Here is a 14,101-nt window from a genome sequence, read left to right as displayed (position 1 = left end):
TGTCACTCTTTTATTTGAGTACATTCAATTCATATATTACGAGACGGTCAAATCAACAGAAACATATATCATGAAATTTGTCATGACTGCATTCCATTGTTAGAGAAACAAACATCAATGACGAGCATACACCCATACATTCGCCTCGGTGGTTACAGTCGACAAGGATACGACCGTACTTGTAGCAAACTCTCGGGTACAAGCAAAAATATCGCTGGAATGACATTTTTTAGTCTCGCACTTTTGCATAAAGTTGTAGAATTTAGTCTTTTTAAGTGGAACCTTAACGACCGTTTTGTATTTCGCTTATAAAGATACTTCAAAGTGTTCATGCGGTGAGTTGTCACTTGTGTAGTATAAAATGAGTGTCATTAAATTACCCAACATGTCGTGGTCTGTGCTGGAAAATTGCTCTTCTGGCTTATTGACGCTGTTTTGCCGCTTCTAGTCGGTCTTGTTTCAATAAAAATGTTCATTAATTCAGATCAGAAGTCTGAATCGTAATGAAGTACACAATGTATACAGGATTAGACTACAAAACTTCAAAAGTAAGTTCGTATAGTTTACAATCATCGCTAAGGTACTGGGAACGGTATATAAACCCACTTACCTGTCTGATAGGTTTTTTGACATTTCTGTGTTCTTTGTAAAATTAATTGACGTTTGAAGATAAGTGTACTTTCTACACCCAGACAGATCAAGAAAAGGAATAAATCAGTCAAGGTCACCAAGGCCAGCAATATTACCATTACTATTGCTGCGTCAGAAACAGCATGAAAATAAAGACTTTGACAGGAATACGGGGTACAGGGCTGACGTTTTGCAAAATATAGCTGGCAAAATATTCTAACCCTCCCTTAAATGCTTTTACAAGAATTTTTAAAACAAAGCAAGCCCCTTCTCCTTGATCAAAAAATGGCCATTCTTTCTTCTGCGCGACGTGAAATAGCCCTCTTACACATTTGGATAAGAAATAACCGGCGTCTATTCTTACTCCAAAGGCGGCGGCTCTACCTCTATTAATTTCACAGCGCGTTTACGTCTGAGCCTATACGAGAAGAATGGTATATATCGTGGCTTGTCGATCGGCAACCAGCCCGGCGACTTAGCAAATAGCAAATAGGTGTACGTGTAATCCGTATAGCAGAAGGTGAATTCTTTTTGTATTTTACTTGGGTTTCGAAAAAGACTATTATATGTAAGGTTGTTCAGAAAAGAGATGATAAGATTTGAATTATGCTGGTGGCGGCAGCTACATAACCATGGTTTGGCTGTCATGAATCCTTTAGAAATACATTAACGATAGGACCAAGAGATATTCGATGACGCGGATTTTGCCGCCATTTGAATCAAATCGTTCGCTACAGACGAACGATTATAGCTAATATACCATCACAAGTTGAAATAAACGCAGGCCTTCAACGCTGGATTTTTTGTAATAACGGTCTTCTGACCTCTAGCCTCCCACGTTCAATCAAAATGGAGCGTAAAATTTTTAATAAAAACCAGAAGATAATTGGGCGGGCTTGGTCCGCATTCTGATCGCTATGTTCGATACCCAGACATTTGTAATGACATGCTCTTTACTTTACAAGCTTCACACAATGTCCACTAGCACAGTAAGCTGCATTCTTCGATTCTTATGGTGAATCCAATCAAGTAGGCCACACTCCCACCTAAACAAAAAGTTGTGCGTGACTCGGACGGTGCCAGACAATGAGAATAGCGGCGACTTAATCTCCACTTTTCAGTCTGTGAATACAGAACAGAAGAGAAAATGAAAAGAAATCCCCAGACCCCGTCGAGAGTGACCTGCACGCCCAGGGTGAGGGGACGATACAAGTCGCACTTGTATAATAGCTAGAAATATAAAAGAAATTTACAAGAGGTTCAGATTTCCCGCTCGAACAAAGCACTCTAAGCCTGACTGACACGTACTGTAAACATCGTTACTTGAATGAGGTTTTTCTTAAATATCGTACAATTAGTTTTTATTGTATGGGATGGGTATGTGTAAGAATATGTCATTTTTTGAATTGAAAACATCTGAAGTTGGCAATCGAGAAAGCATGCTTGTTGTCCGTTGGCATGGCAACGTCGTCACGTGACTGTGTCAGCCAATCTGACTTAAGGCAGGCGAGATATTGGCATGACGACAACTGAAACCCCGATAACAAATATATAGCCAGGGATTTGAGGAGCCCCGCTACACTTCTCTCTTACCGAACCGACGTCGATTGGTCAGCGTAAGAACTTCGGTCCCTAAAAAGTCGTCAACCGAATTTTGAAGAAGAGACAGAAACCGTAATCATGGTAAAGTAGTAATATTATTATGATGTCCATTTTAGTTCTGACCTGTTTTCCTGACTGTTTAGTCGAGTAGAGCAAATGCTCGTACATTTTGCAGCAGATATCAAAATAATTACCACAATGGAAAACAGAAATAGTCGCCATACATAGAACTTGTCACAACGCTCTCGCCATGGCCATAGAGCAGCCTGAGACACTGCAGCTGTATTAGATCTAGAATGGCATTTATTTTAGTTAATCAATCTTTCGCACTGAGAAAGTACTCTTGAACCAACGACTTCCAAGCCATATGGTAGTCATCAGTAAATGCATGGGATGATCATATTCTGCGCTTTTCCCCCTTTGTCTGTTCTTCGCTGTTAACAAGCACAGGTGGAAACGTTGCCATACCTACATCTGATTGCTGTAGACGTATCTCATTGAGACATTGCAACTTTTATCTTCTACAGCGTGAAGTCATTTCTATCCACGTTGGTCAAGCCGGTGTCCAGATCGGTAATGCCTGCTGGGAGTTGTACTGTCTGGAGCACGGTATCCAACCTGACGGTCAGATGCCAAGTGACAAGACCATCGGTGGCGGTGACGACTCCTTCAACACCTTCTTCAGCGAGACCGGTGCGGGCAAGCACGTCCCCCGTTCCGTCTTCGTCGACTTGGAGCCAACAGTAATCGGTAATAAACATTTGATAATAAAACTGTTATAAACAGAGAGCACAGGTTACGCTGAAAAAACGGGCCAGAGGAACAAACCATTAAGCCTGGAGGGACATGTATCCTATGACATGTTTTCATTTTTAGGTCGAGGTTAGTCCAACAAACCCCTTCAAAAATGCATTATCTCCCTGATTCATGGCTAATCCCACTACAAAAGACGAATTCGAGACAAGATTGCATTTGTCAATTTTTTAAATTAAAATTTCTTCGATAAAAACACACAGTGAGGTATCTACAAAGACTTCTTTGAACACTAAATTGCTTTTAAACTTTGGGCTTTGGTCAACTTTGTTGGATTATGAAATTCTTTATGGACATACTATTGTCAACATTCCCTAAAGAAGACAATTTCTCCTACCCATTTAAAATTAGGGTGTTGTGTCTGTCTTTCGGTCGTACTAGCAAACCCAGCGATTATTCAACATAAACTGGTAGATAGAGCGTTTTTATGAATATGCCTGAATGTGTGATACGCTCTTTAACAAATGGCTCTGTGTCGCTTCTGTCGTTTTCAGATGAGGTGCGTACCGGCACATACCGTCAGCTTTTCCACCCTGAGCAGCTGATCACCGGCAAGGAAGACGCCGCCAACAACTATGCCCGTGGTCACTACACCATTGGTAAGGAAATCATCGACCTGGTCCTGGACAGAGTACGAAAACTGGTGAGTTAATTTGAAGACTGCTTGGTGTATTTATTTAGCAATACATACATACATACATACATACATACATACATACATACATACACACACACACACACACACACACACACACACACACACACACACACACACAATATATATATATATATATATATATATATATATATATATATATGCGTTAGTGTACTTTGTTCTGGTAATTTTTATTGTATATAATGCTCTGCTTTTGACATCGAGGGGCAGTTAGAATATACACACATATATATATATATATATATATATATATATATATATATATATATACATACACACATATAAATATGTGTGTGCGTGCGTGTGTGTGTGTTTGACGAACGCTGATAAGAAAGCATAGCATAGCAGCAGGTTAAACATGGTTAAACATGGTATCTATAGAAACTGAGATGCTTGAATAAAGTACAATACAGACATTCCTAAATATCTGGTCGGCAACTTCAAATGTTTAAAAACTTCCGGTATACTCACTTAAAACGGGATTTCCTTTCTCCATTTATAAAATAAAAGATTCAGGTTTCCGGCAACAGAATGAAGCCAGCTTACAGTGTTCGTACTTCGCTTGACATTTCATACTCCGTACACAGAGATTTTGATACCAAGATAACAATGTCGAGATTAAAGTTGTCAGAAAGTTCCTACTTTTAATAATTTAATGTCCAAGTTAAACCTACCCAGGGTTTCCGAACATACAAATATCATTTGAAAAATACAATTAGTCCTATGCAAAACAATATATGTGCTAAAAGCAGTGCATTCAGTCCACACCAAATTCCTTAAATGTGTGCTCACTGTCAAAAGCTAGCTAAGGTCGACTGATGTAATATACATAAATACGCATAGCGTTAGGGAATAGGCTATTGTGCCACTTTTGGTATCGACAAATATATTTTCCAGAAGAAATTCTCAACTTTTCAAAACTGTTCTGAACAGCTTTTCTTTGTCAATTTCAGGCTGACCAATGTACCGGCCTCCAAGGTTTCTTGATCTTCCACAGCTTCGGTGGTGGCACCGGTTCTGGATTTGCTTCCCTGTTGATGGAACGTCTGTCTGTTGACTATGGTAAGAAATCCAAGCTGGAGTTTGCCGTCTACCCAGCTCCACAGGTCTCCACTGCAGTGGTTGAACCCTACAACTCCATCTTGACCACACATACCACCTTGGAGCACTCTGACTGTGCTTTCATGGTTGACAACGAAGCCATCTACGATATCTGTCGTCGTAATCTTGACATCGAGCGTCCAACCTACACTAACTTGAACCGTCTGATTGGCCAGATCGTCTCCTCCATCACCGCATCTCTGCGTTTCGATGGTGCCCTCAACGTCGACTTGACAGAGTTCCAGACCAACTTGGTGCCCTACCCACGTATCCACTTCCCCCTGGCTACCTATGCACCAGTCATCTCTGCCGAGAAGGCCTACCATGAGCAGTTGTCTGTCGCTGAAATCACCAATGCCTGCTTCGAACCAGCCAACCAGATGGTAAAATGCGACCCACGTCACGGCAAGTACATGGCCTGCTGTATGTTGTACCGTGGTGATGTTGTACCAAAAGACGTCAATGCAGCCATCGCCACCATCAAGACCAAACGTACCATCCAGTTCGTCGACTGGTGTCCAACTGGTTTCAAGGTGGGTATCAACTACCAACCACCAACCGTTGTACCAGGTGGTGACTTGGCCAAGGTACAGCGTGCCGTCTGCATGTTGAGCAACACCACAGCCATCGCCGAGGCCTGGGCTCGTCTTGACCACAAGTTCGACTTGATGTACGCCAAGCGTGCTTTCGTCCACTGGTACGTGGGTGAGGGTATGGAGGAAGGTGAATTCTCCGAGGCCCGTGAAGATTTGGCAGCTCTGGAGAAGGACTACGAAGAAGTCGGTGTCGACTCCGTCGAGGGTGAAGGCGAAGAAGAGGGCGAGGAGTATTAAAACAATCATCGTGAGAGCAAACTTCAATAGAAACAGTACTGCAATGCAACGATTAAGTATAGATATATCCGCATTTACATTCTAGACATGCAGAAAAGAATACTACTTGAGAATCCCCATCCACTGTAAGACTATAGTCTAGGCATAGATGAAGTGCTAATGGTTAAAGGAGATGCAAACAGTTTTGCCAAGTTACCGGCTATTGGAGGAAGTGGTGGTTAGATGAACGGACCACTGGACATTTTTGGCCTTGGTCAAATTTTAATTTCCAGTCTTCCTAGGTAAAACGGAATATGTAGGTTCACACTTAATAAACTTGTTTTTATACCACTGTTACTATATAAGTTTCCATCATTTTTCAGAGAGAGAGAGAGAGAGAGAGAGAGAGAGAGAGAGAGAGAGAGAGAGAGTGTGTGTGTGTGTGTGTGTGTGTGTGTGTGTGTGTGTGTGTGTAGAGGGCGCCGTCGGCCAGACACAGTCGAACTACAAACGCCTGAGGTTAAGGGGGAGTTGCACCAAATACAATGTGCTTTTGCCAGCTTACAGTGTTTTACTAATTCGAATGTATAGGCCTTTTCTTGGTTATCCAACAATGCATCGCTGTGACCATATTAAACATCGTATACATACGCAAAAAGAACAATAACATACTGATGTTGTGTCGTACAACGGTTTGTTATACAAGAATGACACAAATTTGCAATGCCTAAAAATGCCTAATGTATTTTGTATCCATCGGCAATGAAAATGTAGGCCAGGGTGTAACCTGCCATAGTGTTTTATAATTTAACATATTCCTAGTTTACCCTACGCCAAAAAAGTTCTATAACTAATGTACGCTTTGTGTACCCTAGCACGCACTGCATCATGGAACTATCAAAATAACTATTGCAGGTTTAATAAGTCATCGCACGAACCTCATAGAGATACCGCGCCCTCATCCGTCCCGTTGTCTATTAGTACTGAGAAAGATACCCCCTCGACTATCTATGTATATTGTAACTGCACTACTTGTCGATATGGCCGTATCCAGTGTTTGTCAGACCAAGCCCTGCCTTTAGCTATAGATGTCCTGTTTCCCGTAAATTGTACACCTCTCATAGATTGCTTTCACGTCGGCTGTAAGAGTTTATACGCGTTCCTACTTGTCTAAATTCCGAACAAAAATGGCTCAAGTGCAGGGAACAGATCCCCCATTGAAGGAGAGGGTGAAATTTGTAGAGTGGTTAGTAACACTCTGCGGACAGGTGACGGAATAAACAAGAAGAAGCACAACTCCATCCGCACCTGATTGTTATCAATGGATTGTTGGTTGGCGATGTTGTTTACGGCCCGGGATCATGCACGCAATGTGAAAATATGACTTTCTTTCCAATTAAATGATAGACCATTGAAGAACGCACTGGACACTGTATGGTGTAATTACGTCAGCGCTACGTGACGACTAACACATACAACCATTTTGGGAGTTTCCATTCCATGGTGTAATAAACCTCAGAATTCGTCGCAGTCTCTGTCTTTGAACCATGCGTCCCATATCTACTTTTGTACATATAACTGACCTTCACTTCAAACTAACAGAAATGACAACTTCCATCCCTTTCTTGGGAATTTTGACAAAAAGTCTGTCCTTTTTTTACTCGTCTGTTTCAAAATGCAGAATCAGGCATATTCACCCTATGCCAGCACAGTGTTCCTGTAACATGTGGTCATTTTAAAAATTGCAACAACTCTCCTGTAGACCATGAAGACGTTACAAACTTATCATCAAAATCATCCGTTTTTCAAATTAGATTGGCTTTGATAGTTTTTCTATAGCTAAACTGGGCACGCTGTCTAAAACAGTGCCTACACTCTCGTGGATGTCAACATTTCATTTTCTGATCTCAAGAGAAGAAGAGCGTAGCCTTTGAATCAAAATGGCTGCTCTGGTTTTACAACTGCACGACAATCTTGTGTTTTGTACAAAAAGCAGTAGTTGCCCTGAGTTACAATCACCATTTGGTGGAAGTACAGTGTGCTTGGACTAACCAGAGTTAAGTTTTGGAATTCCGGGCTCTTCTTTCCTCGGACATAGGTTAGCGTCGTGGATTTGTGGACTCGTTGTATTTGTTTGTCCAGTACAATTTGTTTTCACCGTCGTCTTTGACACCAAAGTCACTACTTGCCCACCGGACACGCCTGTTAACAATAGAATATAGTAACTCTTAGCATACACATGGGTTGATCTCTGCTCTCTATTTAAATTCGTTGTGAAAAGATACAAAATTAACATTGCGTTGAACTTGAGTATAGACAAGTTTTTATCTCTTATACAAACGTCTGCGTCGCCTTTGTCATGCCTTTGTCGCCCCTCTCAGATCTAGAGTTTGTACTGTACGATAACGCTCTGTCTGTATTGTGGCTCCTTTTTACAATGTATGGTTTTTGCGTGTTGTCCTTTATTTACATCTCCGTTGCTCAGAGCAAAGTGTGATTTGGTAACAGGCGGCAGTGCGACCACAGGGCCTGGCGAGAATTATTAGTGTAGCAGTTATGAATATGATCAATAAATGTCTTGTATTAAACTTTTTTTCATTATACAAGCCTTACCTGTGTCCAGTGTGTGCCTATTACTTTACGCTAGCTATCCCTGTATAGTATTTCAAAGAAAACAGTCTATATCTGTTAATTGCCCTCCCTAATCCCCTTCATTAATTTGTTCTGCCGATCACTGACGCGAGGGCTTATCGCCCAGACCAAATAACTCGTTAGCAGCTCATAAGGTAGTAGACGGACCTTATGAGCTGCTAACGAGTTATTTGGTCTGGGCGATAAGCCCTCGCGTCAGTGATCGGCAGAACAAATTAATGAAGGGGATTAGGGAGGGCAATTAACAGATATAGACTGTTTTCTTTGAAATACTATACAGGGATAGCTAGCGTAAAGTAATAGGCACACACTGGACACAGGTAAGGCTTGTATAATGAAAAAAAGTTTAATACAAGACATTTATTGATCATATTCATAACTGCTACACTAATAATTCTCGCCAGGCCCTGTGGTGCGACAGTGTGCGGGCCACTCAGACAAATAGATGGTAGAAAGTTAGGTAGTTTATTACAATGTCAACTTGTTCGGGAATACACAGCTGATACAGAACACCTAACATATATAACAAAACCGTTGCATGGTTGTAAAAATCGTGAAGCATTACACATCAAGATGATCCATGTTACTCAGAGGACAAACTTTGTATTTTAATTCAAAACGGAAGATCGAAATTAAATTTTCAAATGACACCTTTAAATAGATAGATTTTCTTCTCATACCTGCATTAACAAGTCTCACACAAATTCAGATTACTGATAAGTAAATATTATTCGAGGTAAAAACCAAAAGCGTCCGATAGCTATACTAGAGAAACGCTATTGATGTGGACCAATTTTTCCAAAATAAATTACAGTGTCGGGACCAAAATTAAGTAAATTTTATCGGTCACAAGTAAATCACAGAATACTGAACAACTAAGATAGATTTACATGATAAGAAACATTCGACAGTTATTTTCAAGACATTAAAAAGTGGTAAAGGTTGGTGAACAGCCATGGCTTTGGTCAGCGAAAATGTCATTTATATATTTCAGCCATATTCTTAATCGTACTCCAGCACTGTTGTAAATTTATTTATGGCTTTTAATATTCACTTCATAATTATTTACTCGTATTATCTCCTTGCATTGGCGACTTTGTATCGGTATTGGTGTTTCACCAATATCACGTGCATGATGACAGTTAAGTCTCTTTATTACCCAATTGTTACCCTACCCAATTAAGAAAGTTTGTGTGTGCGTTAATACATGCAGTTTTAATCGTGTAAACCTGTTTTGTGTGATATTCTGTTATGCAGACCACGGAGAGCGCACTCTTCTTCTGCACTGGCGTCGTTGTGGGCAGAGGTCACTTTCTTGAGTATGGTGACGTTATAAGTTCACTTTTGATTAATCGATTTTCTACGGCGATCCATATCGATGTTTCTCCACAGATTATTACCTGGTGAAACATTCTCATTTCATTCTTCTTTCTGCTTCTTTCACGGCGATTTCCGAAGTCAAACTTCAAATCATAGTAATCAATTACGTCCGCGACTGGCGTGTCAGTCACAGTGACATTTTAACTCCCTCATAAAATCGATCGTCGAAAACATCGGGGTTTTCTTACCGAACAACCAAATAATGCTGGGCTACAAATCAATGTGAATTGGGCTGGCATGCAATTCGCCTTAAGTGGCTAGTCAGGGCTATACTGACACTGCTCGTTACTGCATTTAGAAAGATCACGATTTGATCCCTGGTGTATCGCTCATCCCTGTCTGGTACAATGTTGTCTTACAATGGTACTCGGTCGATAAAAGGGTTAAGATATGTGTACAGACGTGATCAGACTTTCAACAGTTCACTTTGGCGTTATTTGAAACCTTATCAAGAATTTTCGAAAGAAAACAAGGTAGGGTTGAGCACCAGATTTTATAGAAAAAAACACGTCAGGCCCAAGGCATCCAAACAAATGAAAACAATGAAAAAAACTGCGGGAATTTTTTTCTGAAAAATCACTTTGGCCGAAAAAACTACTGTACAAATCAGTTGTAGCGCCTGAGAGTAATATTGGATGCATCTTGTATCATATTTTTGGACCATTCCAAATTGAAAAGTTTGCCATTTTGGAAATTAAGCTTTGGCAAATCTCCAGCCGAGTCTGACCCTAACCTAAGTTTATTCTAAGTCAAATAGCCCTTCACGCTACCAACGACCCTGGGCTTACAATAGAGGTACCTTCACCATTAAGATGGCGTGTGAAAAAAGGGACCTTTCCCCTTTCTATTTACCTCGGCCACAATTGGGCTTGTAAGAATGGCTAACCGGGTCAAGGGTCACACTGCACACCACAAGAACTGATGTGATTGGCGATGCGAATGAATGTGCCCATATACCTTAAAAGTTCATAAACTTCACAAATCCTAGGAACGGCATGACATCATGGTCACGTGATGCAAAGGGCCCAATCTCGAGGCTCAAAATACTGTTGTCAGGCAACCAGCAACGAAAATTCGTATAAGAGGGCCACTCTCCACTGTTGTAATATCAATAGCTCTTGCGAAGCCGACAACTCACGGTCAACGTAAGACACACTCTAACCCCTCCTCCTCAACAGATTCGGACGTTGTCTGTACCTCTTACCAACCAAACATGGTAAGTATGTGAAAATCTTATTCATCTTACTCTCATATCACGTGTTAGTTTACTTTTCAGGCAGAAATGAACACCTGCCTGTTGTTTTACAAGGTGCATAGGTTACTTGATGTAATAGCGATACGCTGAATAGACGTACCTTCCAGCAGATCATTTATGTGCCAATATGTTTACCCCGGCTATCTGGCAATGAATATGTCCAGAAGAATTTTGAATACTTGAATGTATCTCAAATGAAAACAGGAAGGTACAAAACGTGCCTTCATGATTGTCTAGGTGCATGGAAATGAAACCCAACTTCGCGGAAATTCTCGGCCAAAAAGTTCTTAAGATGCTGTCTTGACAATACATCATGATGACAACTTTTCGCCTTCACAGCGTGAATGTATCTCCATCCATATCGGCCAAGCCGGTGTCCAGATCGGTAATGCCTGCTGGGAGTTGTACTGCCTGGAGCATGGTATCCAGCCTGACGGTCAGATGCCAAGTGACAAGACCATCGGTGGCGGTGACGACTCCTTCAACACCTTCTTCAGCGAGACCGGTGCCGGCAAGCACGTCCCCCGTGCCGTCTTCGTCGACTTGGAACCAACAGTCATTGGTAAATATTCTTAAAGCTATTTATCCTGCAATTTTATGCATCGCTAATTTTTTTATTTACAATTCCAATCGGTCTCTTAAAATATTAATCACTGCCGCTTTTTTTGCCTTTCAGATGAGGTGCGTACCGGCACATACCGTCAGCTTTTCCACCCTGAGCAGCTGATCACCGGCAAGGAAGACGCCGCCAACAACTATGCCCGTGGTCACTACACCATTGGTAAGGAAATCATCGACCTGGTCCTGGACAGAGTACGAAAACTGGTGAGATTTGCCATCATTCAAGTCTCTGAAACGTTCCATGCTTTATTGCCCGGACCTCAAAGCGGGTTTATCACAGAGAGCGGCGGCCGCAGCGATTCAGGCCCACCGATGACATTAAAATGCAGATACCGAAGCTAGCCCTGCGTACGATGCTCTAATCGCCCCGCTCACCACAAGCTTGTGGTGAGCGGGGCGATTAGCTGTAGCGGAACACACAGCATCGTACGCAGGGCTAATACCGAAACATAAACGATTCTTGCACAGTGTAACATGTTTACACTTGAAAAAAATTGACCCTTTGTGCAGGTCAGCGAGACTGAACATTGACCTGAATAGAAACTTACATTACTTCTTTATATCGGTATATTGAAATGCTGAGGGCCTTACTTGGACAGTGCGTCATACACTCTCATTTGCAGTTAAACTGTCAGCTTGAAAGACTTATTGAAGAAGTTTCTCACCGATAGAGGAATCTCACAAATCATTGTCCCCTGTGTTATTTGCTCCCTTCAAATTGGACTGCTGCCACTAAACTGTTGAATTGTAAAAATTATTGTTGTCTGCAGAGACTAGTGGACAATGCCGCTACTGTATTCAAGAAGCCCTTGTTGACGTCTTTGAAGAAGAATCGGCCCTCGCCTACGTTTATTATTTTTCAATACTAGCAGGCTCTTTTTCGTTTGAGAAATGATGAATAACTTCACATGCCGCATTCAATTCTTGTTATCAGAGTTTCATATTACTAAATGCGTCGGTGCTACATTATCAGTGAAGAAAATTATGAAAATAGTGTTGAAATTTCTAACTCATTTTTTCCAGGCTGACCAATGTACCGGTCTCCAAGGTTTCCTACTTTTCCACAGCTTCGGTGGTGGTACCGGTTCTGGATTCTCTTCCCTGTTGATGGAACGTCTGTCTGTTGACTATGGTAAGAAATCCAAGCTGGAGTTTGCCGTCTACCCAGCTCCACAGATCTCCACTGCAGTGGTTGAACCCTACAACTCCATCTTGACCACACATACCACCTTGGAGCACTCTGACTGTGCTTTCATGGTTGACAACGAAGCCATCTACGATATCTGTCGTCGTAATCTTGACATCGAGCGTCCAACCTACACCAACTTGAACCGTCTGATTGGCCAGATCGTCTCCTCCATCACCGCATCTCTGCGTTTCGATGGTGCCCTCAACGTCGACTTGACAGAGTTCCAGACCAACTTGGTGCCCTACCCACGTATCCACTTCCCATTGGCTACCTATGCACCAGTCATCTCTGCCGAGAAGGCCTATCATGAGCAGTTGTCTGTCGCTGAAATCACCAATGCCTGCTTCGAGCCAGCCAACCAGATGGTAAAATGCGACCCACGTCACGGCAAGTACATGGCCTGCTGTATGTTGTACCGTGGTGATGTTGTACCAAAAGACGTCAATGCAGCCATCGCCACCATCAAGACCAAACGTACCATCCAGTTCGTCGACTGGTGCCCAACCGGTTTCAAAGTGGGTATCAACTACCAACCACCAACCGTTGTACCAGGTGGTGACTTGGCCAAGGTACAGCGTGCCGTCTGCATGTTGAGCAACACCACAGCCATCGCCGAGGCCTGGGCTCGTCTTGACCACAAGTTCGACTTGATGTACGCCAAGCGTGCTTTCGTCCACTGGTACGTGGGTGAGGGTATGGAGGAAGGTGAATTCTCCGAGGCCCGTGAAGATTTGGCAGCTCTGGAGAAGGACTACGAAGAAGTCGGTGTCGACTCCGTCGAGGGTGAAGGCGAAGAAGAGGGCGAGGAATATTAGACCCAAAACTAATAGATACAACAAAGAACCAAATAAAGCAATCGACACACGAGTGCAGTCATCATCTTGTGCAATTGCCCCCTCGCTCCTTCTAAATTAAAACGAAACTGAATATAATATACCTGAGAAACTGTAATTCATCATGAATTGGTAAAGAGACTTGCCAGAGAACGTTGTCTACTAGCATTTTTCCGCAATTAAAAAAGTTCCCCTCGACAATGCTTGTAGATTAACCACAAATATTAGCCCTTTTTTGTACAGGATAATATAAAACCCCCGAATAAAACTGCGTTGCATCGCAATCATAGTTGTTCGTTTCCGTCTTCATCACTTCCAGTGTATTTGTGTGTGTGAGAGAGAGAGAGAGAGAGAGAGAGAGAGAGAGAGAGAGAGAGAGAGAGAGAGAGAGAGCAGAAACATAGACAGGTATGAATAGACATACATGCAGGCACAAAAACAGAAAGACAGACAGAAAGACATATTTGTGTTCAACTGGTAGTTCAACAAGTGGGTAACAACTACCAACCACCAACCGTTATACCAGGTGGTGATTTG

At 42.0% G+C, this 14,101-nt stretch overlaps 1 protein-coding gene and 1 pseudogene across 1 annotated transcript; both read left to right on the top strand.

Annotated features, from left to right (window-relative positions):
* Window positions 1–2,144: 2,144 nt before the first annotated feature.
* Window positions 2,145–5,991, top strand: LOC139141997 (tubulin alpha-1A chain-like). The gene is made up of 4 exons (XM_070711779.1): window positions 2,145–2,313; window positions 2,760–2,982; window positions 3,540–3,688; window positions 4,675–5,991. The coding sequence occupies exons 1-4, from the start codon at window positions 2,311–2,313 to the stop codon at window positions 5,653–5,655; spliced, it is 1,356 nt and encodes a 451-aa protein (XP_070567880.1). The 5' UTR covers window positions 2,145–2,310; the 3' UTR covers window positions 5,656–5,991.
* Window positions 5,992–10,741: 4,750 nt separating this feature from the next.
* The window catches only part of LOC139141996 (tubulin alpha-1A chain-like), a 48,173-nt pseudogene continuing 44,813 nt past the window's right edge, over window positions 10,742–14,101 (top strand).

The sequence above is a fragment of the Ptychodera flava genome, chromosome 10 (assembly GCF_041260155.1).
Source record: "Ptychodera flava strain L36383 chromosome 10, AS_Pfla_20210202, whole genome shotgun sequence".
Taxonomy (NCBI): Eukaryota; Metazoa; Hemichordata; class Enteropneusta; family Ptychoderidae; genus Ptychodera; species Ptychodera flava.
Note: the sequence above shows the minus strand (reverse complement) of the source record. Positions and strands in the feature narration are given on the sequence as shown.